A 15,954-nucleotide genomic window follows, 5' to 3' on the forward strand; every position below is an offset into this window, starting at 1 on the left:
TAGGGGACATTTGGGATAGCATTTGAAATGTAAATGAAGAGAATATCTAATAAAAATTGAAAAAAATCAAGAAATGAAAAAAAGAAATATATGAAATTAATGAAAATTACTTTCTATGTTTAAAGAAAGAGAGAGACAGAGAGAGACAGAGTGAAATGAGAGAGATGGGGTAGGGTAAGAAAGAGAAAGGAAGGCAAGGAGGGGGAAAAAGGTGGGGACACTATATACACAAGTCTAGTGTTTGTGAACAAGTACCGCTAGTGAATGTCTCTACTGCCCTAAAAGCTCTAGAAGTCTAGTGAGTTTGAGTATTTGTTTACCAAACTTAAACTCAGGAGTCTAAGATTATGAGAGTGGAGCCCTCATGTAAGGGGTTATAGAAGAGGTTACAGTCTCTCTCTCTCTCTCTCTCTCTCTCTCTCTCTCTCTCTCTCTCTCTCTCTCTCTCTCTCTCCTTTCTATTATGTAAGGACAAGGAAGGAAGTGACATCTGAAAACTCAAACCCAAGCACGCTGGTATTTTCATCTTAAACTTTGAACCTCCAAAACTAGCCACCAACAGCACATCAGTTGACCACAGTGGCATGACTTAGTCATATAGTATGCAGGAACCATATGACTATAAAGGGGAAGAGAATACCTTTGTTTATGGTAGCTTGGACTTGAAGTTTTCCTTGAGTTACTATATCCAGCTGTTCCATTTTGCTGTAAATTATCTTTAGTTGCTTCTTTCAAAAAACAGAGTACCTCTCCATAATTTACCTGAAAGTTAAATATAAAATAGAACAGCTTCATTTAATTTATGTCAAAGGGAAAGAGGCCCACCGGAGTCAAATGTACTTGGAAAATGTTTACTATTGATAATTTTCAAAAAATCCTCTTTAAAAACTGTAGGCCCTTAATTATTGGTAGTTTTAACTAAATGATCTTATCTGGATAAATGGGAAAATAGTACACAATGGAATACTATTCAGCTATTAAGAAGGAGGACATCATGAGTTTTACAGGCAAATTGATGGAACTAGAAATTATCTTCCTGAGGAAAGTAATCCAGAACCAAAATGACATGCGTGGTATGTACTCACTATTAAGTAGATACTAGCCAAAAAAGTACAGAATACCCAGGATACATTCCACAGAACTCAAGAAGTTTAACAAGCTGAGGGGCCCAAGTGAGGATGGGAGGGAGACAAAAGCAATCACAAGAGGCAGAGGGAGGGAGGGACTTGGGTGGGAGAGAAGAGGGGGAAGGAAAGGGGAATCATGATCAGGTATTGGGAGAGGGGAATAGGAGAGAATCTTTGAGGGCCGGCAAAATAAATGGAAATATGCAACCTCAGGGAGTAGGAGGTAAGGGGATCCCTCCAGAATGTACTAGAGACCTGGTAGGTGAGAGTCTCTCAGGCCTCAAAAAGAGGGACCTTAGATGAAATGCCCAACAGTGGGGGAGAAGGAATTTGTAGAGTTCACCACCTGTAGAAAGACAGGGCATCAAGTGGAGGGATGGAGTTGCCATCCCACAGTCAAAAACTCTGATCCAGAATTGGTCCTGTCTAAAAGAACTGTAAGGACAAAAATGTAGAAAAGACTGAGAGAAAGAAGGTTCAATGACCAGCCCAACTTGGGATACGTCTCAAGGGGAGGCTCCAAGGCCTGATACTATTACTAGTGTGCTTACAGACAGGAACCTAGCATGACTGTCCTCTGAGAGGCCCAACAGACAGCTGATTGAGACAGATATAGATACTTACACCAAACCATTGGACTGAAGTATGGGCTCCCTGTGGTTAAATTAGGGAAAGGGTATAAGAAGCTGAGGAGGAGGAGGGCTACCCCATAGGAAGACCAGCAGTCTCACCGAACATGGACCCCTGAGATCTTTCAGACACTGAGCCACCAATCCAGCAGGATAAGTAAGCTAGTCCAAGGCTCCTGATATATATATATATATATATATATATATATATATATATATATATATATATATATATATATATATAGACAGCATACAGCATATGCCTGCTCTGGCCTCAGCTGGAGAAGAAGTGCTTAACTCTCCAGAAACTTGAGGCCCCAGGGAGTGGGGAGACCTGGTGGAGTGGGGGTTGGGGGGCATCCTCTTGGAAACAGAGGAGGAGGAGGAGGAGGAGGGGGAGGGGGAGGGGGAGGAGGAGGAATGGGATGAGGAACTGTGGGAGGGCAGACTGGGAGGTGAGTAACGACTAGACTGTAAAAAAATAAAAGTAATAAAAATATAAAAATATTACCCTCTCCTAGCAATGTGGTGATTAGTTGGTTATTCAGTGCAAAGTGTATAAAGTTAAAATTAATCATATACACACAAGCAACAAAAACCGGTTCAGCATTTGTACTTATGAATTTTATATATATGTAGTAATGATCATCATCAAAGAAAAACAGGTTCTCCATTTGAGTAGGGGGTGAAGGGTAGGGATTTGAAGTAGGGAAAAGAAGGGGGTTATAATATAATTTATTTTAAGATTAATTAGATATACTATTTATTAATAAGATATTATATTGTATTTATTTAAAAATAAATAAGGGGCTGGAGAGATGACTCGGTGGTTAACAGTACTTATTGCTCTCACAGAAGACTCAAGTTTGGTTCTCGGCATCCTTATGTTAGTTTACAACCACCTGGAACTCTAGTTCTGTGGCATCTCTGCTTTCTTCTAACTTTCATGGGCATGAGGCATGGCATACATGCATATATACATGAAGGCAAAACACTCATACACATAAGATAAATAAATCTAAAAATAAATAATTATTACATAGGCATAATTATCTCATTAGTATACAAACTTGTTTTAATCCTTTATAAATATTAAAATTCTATGTACACAAAAGAGTTATTGTTGACTGTTCTTTGTGATCCATTACCAGTAACTGTTTGATTTGTTTACCTCACATATATATATATATATATATATCTGTATACCTGAGGTCACATATAATTTCTTTAGCAAGAAATTGTCAGGGATGACAAAGTTTACAGAACCATGGGAGAGCCATGTGGCTATTTTGTCAGATGTGCTATGAACAGAAAAGAAGAGAACTATTTTGGGTTAAGGATTAAACTTCCTATATAAAGGCCTTGGAAGTCTACAGTTTACCCCTCCAGTATCACCTGCAAAAGGATTCTTGAGCAGCCGTTTCATCAGGATGGGCCCTGTAGCTTAGACAGCATAGTGCCTATAAATATAATGTGAATTTAAAAACTTAGCAGCTAGCAGGGATTAGGAATGTTGCCCAATTAGTAAAGTGCCTGCTCAACCATAGTTCTTGCATTTGATTCCCCACATGAAATAGAACAAGATAGCACATGCCTAGTTTCATGACCCTTGAAAGGGAGAGGCAGAAGAATTAGAAACTCGAGGTCATCTTCAGCTACACAGGTGCCTTCAGATGCCAAAATATCAATAAATGACAGTTTTTTAACCACTGAGAATATGGGGTTGCTAATGGGGGAAGACATAGTCTCTAGCCTCTCCCCCCTACACCTCAGAAATTGTTATTACATATAATATGTGCTTATAAGTTTAGATGAACTCATACTCTAGAGAAGAGAATTTATTAGATTGGATGAAAAGCCAAGATTGTTTTCCAGTGTAGTAAGAGATTGAAGGATGCTCACTGATTTCCACTGCTAAAATAGAGGCCATCCAGTAGCTCTGGATAAAAACCTCCAGAGAACCAGGGGGACAGCCTTGGAAAGAAGTTAGGCAGAATTTCATATAAGGTAGATCTTGGGCTATAAAATTTTATTGAAGTTTCATGCAATTTGTGTCATGTACTGGCCATATACTGCTAAATAATTATCATAAAGATAGAGCAAGTTTAATTATGATAGCTTAGGAGAGAGAACATTTATTTGAGCATCTACTGAGAGCTAGATACAACATCAATAATTTTCATTTGTGATGCTGATTTTGACTTGGTTTCCTAGATGAGATCATTGAGGTATCAAGGACTTTGAGAACAATCAGTCATATAGGCTGTATACAAAGCCACTCTTGGCTTTTCCATAAGTGAACTCATGTCTTAGCTCCATGTCTCCCATTAATCCCTTGGTTTCTGCAACCGATTTCCTTGATAACCTTGGCCCCAGTTTCCAAAATGGTAGCAAAAAGATTAAAATGTAAAGACACCTCTGACTTCTAAGAAAATGTCGCAACAAGTTTATCTTAGTTAAGCTCTCTACTCTTACCTTGAGGCTCAGAGACCATGCCTGCTCACCACAGGACTCAAAAAGACCCACTGATTTGAATCAGTATCAGGCTTCATATGTTTAGAACAGACAGTGAAAGTTGAGACAAGAAAGTTCTTTAAAGAGAAATTGAGCATATCTGAGAGCCCTAACCTTATTTTCTCTACTAATTTTTTCTCATGAAAACTTTTCCATTCATGAATATGTATAAGCTTAGAGGTCCACAGAAAAGGCCTTGGTCAAGGGAGAAACTAACTTCTTAATTGTATTACCCTGATGGATTAAATGAAGAGACATAAAAAGAACCCACATTTAAAGTCACATAATAGCCATACCATTTCCGGAGAACACCTTCTAGAGAATCTTTGGCAGAGGAGCTTGACTGTTAGTAGTGGCAGAGGGACTTTATGCCTTAGGAAGAGGCAGCTCAGCTGCGACTGATGGAGAAAGCCTGAGGAGATGGGATCCAGAGTCTTCAGCTCTTTCTGAAGTTTGTCCAACAAATTGGAGCTCAATGGGCGTGAGTTGAGTTCTCTTCTGACCAATGTGGTTAGAAAAGAATCTTCTCTTGTCATTACACTTGGCCTTTGGACAATTTCCTAACCCAACAAGGAATAGAAATGTGAGAAGAGCTCTGAGCGAAGACATGTAAAAGCAAAAACCACTGGCACAGGTGTCAAAGCTGGGCCTGACCTAGGGCAGGACAAGATGGTGCCACCTGAGGAAAAGTATTCATTCTGAATAGTTTGATTAGTTTATAGGACCTTGGATTTCTTCCTTAGGAGGGAAGGAAACAACTCTTCTTAGAGGACATTTATCTCTAATGCCCATCAACTGTCTTTCACAATCAATGAAACTTCATTTCATCTTTAACAAGCATCTAGAATAATAAATCTTATGGGCTTGTCAGATTATGGAGTTTAGTGCTGAGAGTGTAACAAAAGATAAAGACTGAATTGAGATTAGGTTAACTGGAATGCTAGGGGCCCTTCTAGGAAATTTGGAGTAAAGAAAGTTGAGATCTATAGGCTTGCCTGAAAAGTCCCCAAGGAAGATTCCTGTGAATCTGCAGAATAAAAGGAGTATGATATCTGTCAGTCCATCCACTGATATTCTAACCAGTATTTCACATGAAAATACAGTCAGTGACTAGTGCTTACCATGCACACATCTTTAGAAAACAAGGCAATAATTCAGCATACACACCTCTGCTTGGCCAGAGCTGTCCTTTGCTGTATGTTCCAAGCACCAGCCTACAGACTTTCTTCTGGGGAGACTATGCATATAGGATAGTGATTGGTCTCCTGTTGGTACAGAGCTGCAGTGGACATTTGCCTCATAGGAAATCTTAAAGAAAGAAAGAAAGAAAAACAAATGAAAGCAAAGAGCAGAAATATAGAAGGGAAAAGAAAACAAACAAGGAGAATACGAGTGAGCCAAGTGGCTTTTTTCAGCGAAACTTGGGCCATGATGCCATGGAGTAACTGAATTTCCAGTGAAGAACACTTACTCCATACTGTTTCAGCATTAGACAATTAACACATGTGGAACAAAATGGGAACAATTAGATACTGTCTCATCTGTGCAAGGAAGGTGTTTTGAAAATAGGTAGAACATAAGGTGTTTGTAGACAAATGTGGAATCTTACCAAAAATGGGAGTCATTGTACGATGTTTTTATTAACAAGTTCAGTAAAGGGTGGTAAAGGCAATTATGAGCTTGGGCAAGAAGAAAATAAATTTAAAGTTTTACTCTACAAAAGTGTTATTAAAGCTTATAACAAAATAAGAGGAGTTAGGGTCAAGGTTAAAATCTAATCTCACTTCCATAGAATATGGTGAAGTATTGGTATTTGAAACTTTCTGTATTTTATGATGGTTCATTATGCTAGTCTGCAGGGCCTTGATGGCTGCGAAAAATTGATCCTGGCAACAGTAGATGATATGCTTCTAAAACATGTTCCACAAACTAATGAGATACTTCCTTTATGTAACTTTCATATTTTAAATTCTTGACTAGCTAGTACCAGGATTCACATGCCCAGAAACAATCCTTCCATCCCAATTTGCAGGGGAAATCTTCAATGTAACCAAGTGCTAAGCTGTTTGTACTGTCTTTCCCCAATTATTCCAACAAGCTTCACAAAATTTGTGCCTTTTGCTTCCAATCCATTTCAGGCTTTTGGGTGAAGTTGGTATTTTCGCACATGCTCTGAATGGGACAACATATATTTTCTCTCGAACAAAACAAAAACAAAAACAACCATTCTTTCCAAGATGTTCATATTCATCACTTTACAGTTTGGTTTCATATTCAATTTCAGTGAAATCTTGAGTAAAAATCCAGATCTGTGATTAGTATTAGTCTCAGTAAAGATACTATCAAAAGGACTGTGGTAACTTATTCTCTTCAGTCAAATGATAGCTGTGGCAAATAACTATCAGTATGACAACAACATATTTGTAGTCATGAAATATTTTAAGGAAAAATCAAGAGGCTCTCCAGTGTGGGCAAGAATATCAGTTATAGAATATGTATATAAAGAAGATTTGGTTATGTTACATACTCTGAACAAGGGCATCATATGGGGATATATATATAAATCAATTTTCCTCCTAGGGCAACCCAGTGGTTTTAGCTCCATTTCATAGATGGAAAGCAGAGTTTTGCACAAAACAAACACAAATACACACACACATGCACATGTATGTATGTATGTGTGGCTATATGGATGTATGTCTGGGTGTATGGATATATGGATGTATGGATGGATAGGGTTTCCACAAGTCTCTGCCAGGCACTCTAAGAGGCTCTAGAAAGAACAGAAATGAATCTTCCATTGCTCTCATAACTTGCAAACAGTGAGAGATACAGCAAGGAACCATGACAGTAGGACAAAATAGGGTAGAAAAAGTCTTACTAGAGCAGTGCATAGATTCACCTAACATGGAAGACTCATGCCAGGTCATTAGGCAACGTCAACTATGTCTAGGCTTGAAAAAGATGTTAGATTTTGATTGGCTAACAACATAGTAGGGACGGGAAGGGAAGAAAGATGACAGGAAAAGGAGAATAGAGAACATGCCAATGGAGGAGAGAGAGAGAGAGAGAGAGAGAGAGAGAGAGAGGTATCTAGTCTTTGGCAAAGGACTTGCTATAGTCTGTGCTATATCTGAAAGTAATATAAAATCCTGCTTTTGGATGACAAAACCATCTGCAGTACTTTCAGTCAATGCTAGTTTTGTGATATGGTTTGTAAGAATTGTTAAAAAACAAAGCATAATAATTTTATGCACAGTTATTATTTTCCAGGCAATATTAGAAATGTTGGGAGCCAAATAAATCTTACATATTAAAAATATGGGTCTAATTTTATTCTTCTGCATCCGGATGTTCAGGTTTCCCAGCACTATTTATTGAGGATGCACCCTCTTCTCCAGTGTGTTTTTTTGGCATTCATGTCAAGTATAAAGTGGCCATAGTTACATGCACTTATGCTTGAGTCTTCTATTTTGTTAATTTACCTACCTGTCTGTTATTTGTGTGTCTATGTGTTTATGCATGTGTGTGTGTGTGTGTGTGTGTGTGTGTGTGTGTGTGTATAGATACACAAATACATAGTGTTTAAGGATTACACATCAGTTCTTTATAAATACTATTTCATAAGTATATAATATTCCATAAGAAAAATATATATTGCAATAAGAAAAAACACAATAAAGACAAAAATAAGAGAAATAATGCCTGAAACAAATTTACCATTTAAGACAGACTAGCCAAATCCAACTGGGATCAACAAAGACTGACTAAGTTCACACCTATAGATGTGAGTACACATGGTAGTTGCTATAAACAATCAAGTTCTAGATATTATGTGACAAGATTTATTATAATAGCTGCCAGTACAAAGAGGGGCATTTATAAAACAGAAAATCCACTGGTGTAAAGATTAAAATATGCCCTATAAAACAGATTCGAACTCTGATAGATTAAAAACAGAAGAAACAAACAAACAAACAAACAAACAAAAGACAGAAAGAAAAGGACTAAAGTAAGGGACTCAGTGACTAGCTGAATGTGAGAGTTATGGAGTGAGAGGACGAAAGCCTGTCTTAGTTTCTTACTGGTGCAATTAGAAGAGTGGAATTGAGACCATGCTTGATGAGGTCACTTGAAGATGAGCAAGAGCAAAGACTCTACTTTGAACATGTGGAATTGAGCTGAAAATATACATCCAAAGTGGGAAAGCCCCTTGTATCTGTCTATTCATCTCTGTATTGGAGGCAAAATTCATGGGGTTCTAATGCATAGCTAGATGTGATCTATGCAAAAAGTCTTTGAAGAACACTGTTACCAATTGGCTGTGATAGCTATTAAAGTGAAATCACTCACACTTTTATTTTTGTGCTGCCAGATGCTATAAGCACACTTTAATTTATATTTTAAAATTGTGTTACTGTCTTTGATGTTAGTCACACATTCTTTTAAAAAATTATCAAAGAAATCAGCACTAATGTTTCTGAGAAACTACATATAGATATAGAGATACAAATATATATATAGATATATAGATATAGATATGTATATCATATCACATTTTCAAAGGTTTATCCAGAGGAAGAAAAAGAATATGAATAGCTCATTCCTCATCTTAGGAGACCTTAGACAATTCCTTTAAGGCTTGTCCAGCTCATTTTCAGATGTATTACTATTTTCAAAGATATAAAAATGTTGTGTTCTTATAACCTGTTAAGCCTTACCCCCCCCCCTGTTAAAGTTATCCCTTGAATACCATCTACTATTTGATGCTTGCTTGCCCCCCTTCATGCTGCTTCAGCCTTTATCAGTAACTTCTCTTTTGGAGCAAATTAATCTGTCCAGATTGTGGGCCACATCCCAGGCTTATTTTTATCTGTGTGTGAGTGATAAAGATCTAGAAGTCATTTTGATTGGTGTGTTTCTATAACTACAGCAGGATCCCATTTACCACTTAGTCAAGGTGGTAATGAGGGTTTCTGCACCAGGCAACTGTGGCTGCCATCTGGCAAGCCAGCATTACATGCCTGCCTGGCAGACAGAACCAATTAGTCAGTCCCCACACTTCCCAGGAGGCCTTCCTGTATTTGGTAGCTGGTGTCCCACACTGAGCCTCTCAAAAGCCCGTGATGAATTCTAGGTGGGAGAAGAAAGTCATTTCCCTTTGGTGTGACAGAGCCAGCAAAGACTCCACATCAGGGAAATACATGAACTGAACTGCTGACACAGCAACTTTTTTATGGTAGTCATGGTAATTGCAAGATTCATATCATCAGTGAGGAGCTGACTATAGGTGGATGAATGTATGAATAGTATGGAGTTAGCTTATGGGCTACAACGGCCTTGATTTTTACCAAAACAAAGGAGCAGACTCAATCTGAAAACAGCAGTGCCTAGAATCTGAGCTAGAATAATCAGATTGACACTTCTCAGCATTATGGTACTGGCAAAGCAACTGTCCTTGACTCTGCTTCCTTATCCATGAACTAAAGATGTAATTGTTCCTAAGTGTACCTTGCATCACTGGGTGGTTTGTGGTAGAAATTAGTTAACACATGTAAAGGTATTAGACTAGTACTCGACACATGGCAAATGATAACAGTTTGCTTTAAATGTGAGTGAAGAATCGCTAAACTTAGTGTAGGAAGAACGTTTTTTTTTTTTTTTTTTTTTTTCATGCTGATGGAAGAACCCTTAACATGAAATGAACTGAAGAAGGGAGAAAAAAATCATACATAATTACTCTCACTCTATATCAACATATAGAGGGTAGAATGCCATTGTTTTCCTATTTTATGTTTTTGTTTTTAATTATTTATATTATGCTGTTTTCTAGCAATTGTGTAATATTTTATGATTAGGGAAATCAATTAAAATTTAAAGAAAATGGAAGGCTTACTGTGTAGCTCAATTAGCACAGTGCTTATCTAGCATGTACAAGCCCAGAGTTCCATCCTCACCACCTTATAAACCAGGCATGATGGCACATGCCTGCAATCCTAGTATTCAAGAGGAAAAGAAAAGATGATAAGAGGCTGAAGGTAGTTCTCAACTACACAGAGTTTGAAGCTTGGGGTATATTGAATGTTGGGTAGATGAAGAGAAGAAGGAAGAACAGGAGGGATTGAGGAGGAAGAGTAAAAGACGGACCAGGAGGAGGAAGAGGAGAAGGGCCAGGAGGGTATGGAGCAGGAGGAAGGAGCAGGAGAAAGAGGAGGAAGAAGAGGCAGAAAACAGCAGGGGCAACAGTGGTAAAAGCAGGTCAGGAATCCTATGAACACCCTATGTGTCACTTTAACTTGGAATCTCAAGTTGTCATCTATCACAGTAGAGAACAACATTGGCATGTGCATCTGGTAATACAACACATAAAGTGAAAATAGTACGTATCTGAAGTACCTGGTCACAACAAAGAGGATTTTTTTAACTGTGTTATTTTTACTAAAGTCATTCTTGAGAGTGACAAAATAGAGGAGATACATCAATGCTAGCATCAAAATTAGAGGGAAACTCAGAGACTTTTAGGTATTCATACAATACTATTTTAATCTTGCTAGTTTATTCTTTCCTGCCCTAAAGAGACCATACTTCAAGAATTCACCATGAGAAAGCCAGTAGAAAATACTAAGTGGAGGCCAGAAGGCCTGAGTTTTAGCCTTAGTTGTCCCACTATCTTACTGGTCATGTTACTTTAATAAATGGACTTCAGTATTCAGTTAGAACACTCAGAATGCATTCTGAAATATTCTGGTGGGCTGTCAAGTATTCCACATACACGGTCTTTTGCCTGGTTCTTAGGCACAGAAGGTTAGAATCCATAGCCATTCACTTCCTCCTATGGAAAAAATCTAGCTGGCATCTTGATGAGTTTTTAAAGGGCTATTAAAATTATAAGCTAAAAATACTTCTCTTTGAGTTTTATGCAGACTTTAATCAGTATTCTACTAAAATATCTGGCTGTCACTTAATGCTTGGCAGCATTGCAAAACACCCACTCTATGTATCCATTTAATTGAAATTTCAGTAATTTTTGGAAATGGCACTTCGTTATCAATGAATCATTAGTTTGGTCTTGATTTGGACCCAGTTTTCAATTGGTGCTATACTTGCCTTTTAATTTTAAATTACTAACCATTTAAATTTATCCTTCTCAAGATAGTTTTTATGGATTGTTCAGATGGTTACTAGTAGAGTCTTGTGATATGTATTTCCAACAAAACAGTTTGGGGCCCACAGTTTTCTGATATTTAAACAGAGGTGCATGAGGTTTTGAAAATTAATAGTCTTTTCTTCTTGTAAGGTGAAAGCAGACAGACATTCCTTCTGCAACAGACTGAGACCTCACATGGTGTTCTGGTTAGATTCTTGTCAACTAGGCAAAAGGTAGAATCATTTGAGAAGAGGAAACTTCAATTTGGAAGATGCCCCCCTCAGACTGGCCTTTAGTCAAGTCTGTGAGGCATTTTGTTGATTAATTACTGGTGTAGGAACATCCTGCTCATTTGGAATGGTGCTACCTTGGTCAGGTGGTCCTGAGTTATATAAGAGACCAGGCTGGGCAAGCCACGGAGAGCAAACCAATAAGCACCATCCCTCAGTGGTCACTGCTCCAGTTCAGGACTCAAGGTTCTTGCCTTTCTATACTATGATTTACCTTCAAGATGGACCATAAGCTGTCTGAAAAATAAGCCCCTTCTTCCTCCCTAAGTGGCTTTTGATCATGGCGTTTATCACGTAACATAACATAAACCTCAGACCTTTGGCTAGTGATGCTCATTACTGTATCCATTGCTGAGTATCAGTGAGTTTGCCACAGTTATGTTGACCAGCTCAATTTGTTGTAGACAAAATTGTACTACACAAAATCCCCTCAAAATTTATTTTCAAGTTGAAAAAGAAGCATTTATAATTTCTAGTCTATGAAAAAGTACTTATTTCTATTTGTATATGTATGCATGAAATTATGTTCTCCTCTGCACTTTTCTAATGAGTTACCAAGAAAAGCTTGGCCATCTCTTGTTACTCACCCTGCCATCCAGGAACCTGTTACTGAATACTCTGGTTAAGAACTTTTGATTGCTTTCGGGTTTTAGGCTGCTTCTTTGGTGCTTGCTTTCTTCCTTCTCAGCTGGGTTAGCAGTTATTTGTTGCTCAGAAGAGTCAGTGGGTCCTGGCAGGTCTCTGCTCACCCGTCTTGAATAATCATTCCTGGGTTTCTGGAGTGAGGTTTGAGGTTCTGTCTTCAACTTCTCATTCTGCTTACTGTGAAGAGAGTTTGCACCTTGTCAGTCATAAGGAACACTCCTCATCATACACAACGCTGGCATGAGAAGCAGAAGGTGTGAGTATGGAAGCGTGAACAGCAGGAACAGCCCTGTGAGATGTAATTAGTGGTAAACATGGCTGTCTGTCTAAGCATCATGTACCTGAGAGCACCATGCCACTGTCTTCTCAGACTATTTTTTCTATTCTCACTTCCTAATAATCTGATTATCTGCTCTAGACCACTTACTACAGGAAGTGAACACAGTCAAAATTGAACCCTAACCATGAGAACATTGCGCATTTATAACTCAAATAAGCTTTTGCACCTAGAAATGGACAAAAGTCAAACTCTTTTGCCAGTCATGGCTCTATTCTGTCTTTCCTCAGATGTTTGACTCCAAGACTTTTTCTCTAAATGTTATCTCAAATGCTCCAGTATTTGTTGATCTGATACAAATTAAGCTACTAGCAGTTCTTTGAATATATGTGTAGTTTTATGGTCATCTTTTTGTTTGTTTGTTTGTTTGTTTTTTGTTTTTTGTTTTTTTGTTTTTTTTTTGTAACAGCATCATGTAATTTAAAAAAAAGTGTAGATAGAACTCAGATTAACATCTGTGTAAACGAAAGGAGATGGTTCCTAAAAAGTGAGTAGAGAGAAATTTCTGGGAAGTCAGGGGAGAACCCAGGAGTATTGACTCAGCAGCAGAACTAAAGATGTTTCTAGAAAGAAGCCCAGACAACAGTCTCAAATGCCAGTGTGTTCTGCAATGGGTCTATGGTTTAGCCATATGAGCACTGTTAGATCCTGAGCAGACAGCTGGTTCCAATGAACTAGTGAAAGTGACACTAGGATAAAATGAAGGAAGGTAAGACAGAGATGAGGAACCAGAGAGAGGAGGTGGGAAGAACAGAGTGAAGAAGTCGAGCTGCCTGAGTTGAGGGGTGTGGCAAATAACCTGGGTTTTCAGACAGCTCTCTCCTACTGTTGTGTTTAGAGATGGCCAGGATTTCCACACATTGCAATGCTGATGTGGAGAAAATGGTACTAAAGAAGCACAGTGGATCAGATGCAATAAGAGATTTGATCAGAGAGGCCCAGTGCAGGAAAAATGCAATCATGGACACATGCACTCCCATTTATGTGTTTGGTGACAACAGGTTAATAACTTCTAATCTCTTAATTTTTTCTCTGCTAATAAGACAGTTACTTGATTGGTCTCATTGGGAAAGAATGCAATGGAAAGTCTGAATTAAGGAGAAATTATTTGAATTATGTGCTATGAAGAGTGAGAGACCTGGTATCTAAATAGGAAATGAGGACAGTTTGCTAGCATGGAGATGGAGAACACAGACTTTTGTGACTCCAGTTTGGGAGCATGGATGCTCTCCTCTGAGAATACTCAGTATTCCTCATGGAGATGCAGAGAAAGGAGACAGTAATGTTCACCTGGAGCTATCCCTTTGCCAGATTTGTGAATTCCAAAGAAAATAGTGAAAGGCAGAATGCTAGAAAAAGAGAATGCATATTTGACAAATATATCTTATACTGAGAAAAAAAAACATTGAGTTTTTTGTATTCAACATACTTAAATTTCTATTAAAATGTCATAAACTATGATATTTAAAATTTTCCTAATATTGATTTTGAAGTCAGATTAATAGTTACTGTGGGGGTTAATATAGAATGTAGATGGGAGTGTGTGGGGCTTTGGGGTACTGGGATCTTCCCCTTTCTTGAACTGAGCATTTGTTGCATGACTGTATAATGTTTGTGACAACCCAGTGAGAGATAGACAAAAAAAAAAAATGGGAATGGGTGGGAGGGGAGTGGGGGTGTGTGTGTGGGACTTTTGGGATAACATTGGAAATGTAATTGAGGAAAATACGTAATAAAAAAAAGAAAAAGCAAAAAAAGATATGCTTTTGTCAGTGCAAATATAGTCTTCTAAAATGTCTAAAGAAATTGGCATAAATCTTATAGATATATGTGCCCCACACATCCATGACTAGCGATCAGTGCAAAGAAATAGTGAACACTCTTTGGTGTTCAGAGGAGAGAGACATAACTATGGTCTGTGATAATTAGTAAAACAAAGGAAACTGTTTCCTTTCATGATGCCAACCATCTCTTTTAATCGCTTAATTAATTTGGTCCCTAAATCAACCTCAAAAAAGTCATATTCTCAATTCCAGATGAAGACACTGAGATTCAGAGATTTTAAAGTGACTACATGGCTATTTCAGTGGTGGACACTGATTTAAATACTCTTCTAGAATGCCCAGATTTATATCCTGTAGTCAGTGGGGTCATAGGGTGAATATAGAAACTTGGGATTGAGCTAAAGGGATCTGCAACCCTATAGGTGGAACAACATTATGAACTAACCAGTACCCCAGAGCTCTTGACTCTAGCTGCATAGGTATCAAAAGATGGCCTAGTCGGCCATCACTGGAAAGAGAGGCCCATTGGACACGCAAACTGTATATGCCCCAGTACAGAGGAACGCCAGGGCCAAAAAAAATGGGAATGAGTGGGTAGGGAAGTGGGGGGGAGGGTATGGGGGACTTTTGGGATAGCATTGGAAATATAATTAGGAAAATATGTAATAAAAAAAAGAAAAGAAAAAAAAGAAATTTGGAATTGAATGAGGATTCAAAAACAGAGTAACAGACCATCATAGCAGGAAGTGTAGACTTTGAAGGCCATGGAGGAGAGAGAACACTCCTGGGTGGAGACAGAGAACTTATATCATATTTGCTTTACTTACCTATAAAATCCTTCTCTTGGTACACTCAGGGCAGAAATGCCCAAGAAATTCTTCAGTGTATCTTCCTATCTTTTAGAACAACCACAGTAGATGTGAAACCAAAAATAACCTGTTAGGTCTGTTTCAAGTAAAAACTGTCTTTAAAAAAAAATACGTAGCACTTTAAAAATTAGCATGAAATAGACTCTCCAGCTGAGAAACGACATGTGTCTCTGCTTAGCACAAACATCTCTTCAACACACATTTCTTGTTGTGTTGTTCACAAACTCACAGTTCTTTCTTCTAGGCGGTGTGTTAGCTACCTACTTTACTGAAAATAGAAATTTGCCATTTTAAAAGAAAGGGGAAAACACAGCATGAGTAGTGTGTTGGAAACCTGGCAGTTAGCTTCCTCACATGTATTTCTGGCCCCAGCTTCTGATCCTAGGGTTACTATGAAGAATTCAGTAGCATCCCTGGCTAGAGTAATTAGAGATGATTACAGTGCTGCTGAGTGATCAAAAATGAGGGCAAGCTGCCCAACTGTTCCCTTCCCCACACTGGAGGCAACCAGGCCTTTAGGGCTCCCTGCTGATGAAGCTCAGAGTACTGGGGCTAAAAAGAAACACTACAGGACGAGTGGCAGGATTCTTTGCCTTAGTGATACAGGGTCCC

At 38.3% G+C, this 15,954-nt stretch overlaps 1 protein-coding gene across 2 annotated transcripts in view; it reads right to left on the reverse strand.

Annotated features, from left to right (window-relative positions):
- Gm12695 (predicted gene 12695) overlaps window positions 1-15,954 on the reverse strand; it is a 63,250-nt gene that overhangs the window by 33,714 nt on the left and 13,582 nt on the right. For both annotated transcript variants that reach the window (NM_001081284.2, XM_006503262.1), the window contains exons 3-6: window positions 12,295-12,529; window positions 5,438-5,578; window positions 4,567-4,830; window positions 641-762 (exon numbers count right to left, since the gene is read on the reverse strand). In NM_001081284.2, the coding sequence (NP_001074753.1) occupies window positions 641-762; window positions 4,567-4,830; window positions 5,438-5,578; window positions 12,295-12,529 (762 nt within the window). The remainder of the gene's footprint in view (window positions 1-640; window positions 763-4,566; window positions 4,831-5,437; window positions 5,579-12,294; window positions 12,530-15,954) is intronic.

Source organism: Mus musculus, chromosome 4, assembly GCF_000001635.26.
Source record: "Mus musculus strain C57BL/6J chromosome 4, GRCm38.p6 C57BL/6J".
Taxonomy (NCBI): domain Eukaryota; kingdom Metazoa; phylum Chordata; class Mammalia; order Rodentia; family Muridae; genus Mus; species Mus musculus.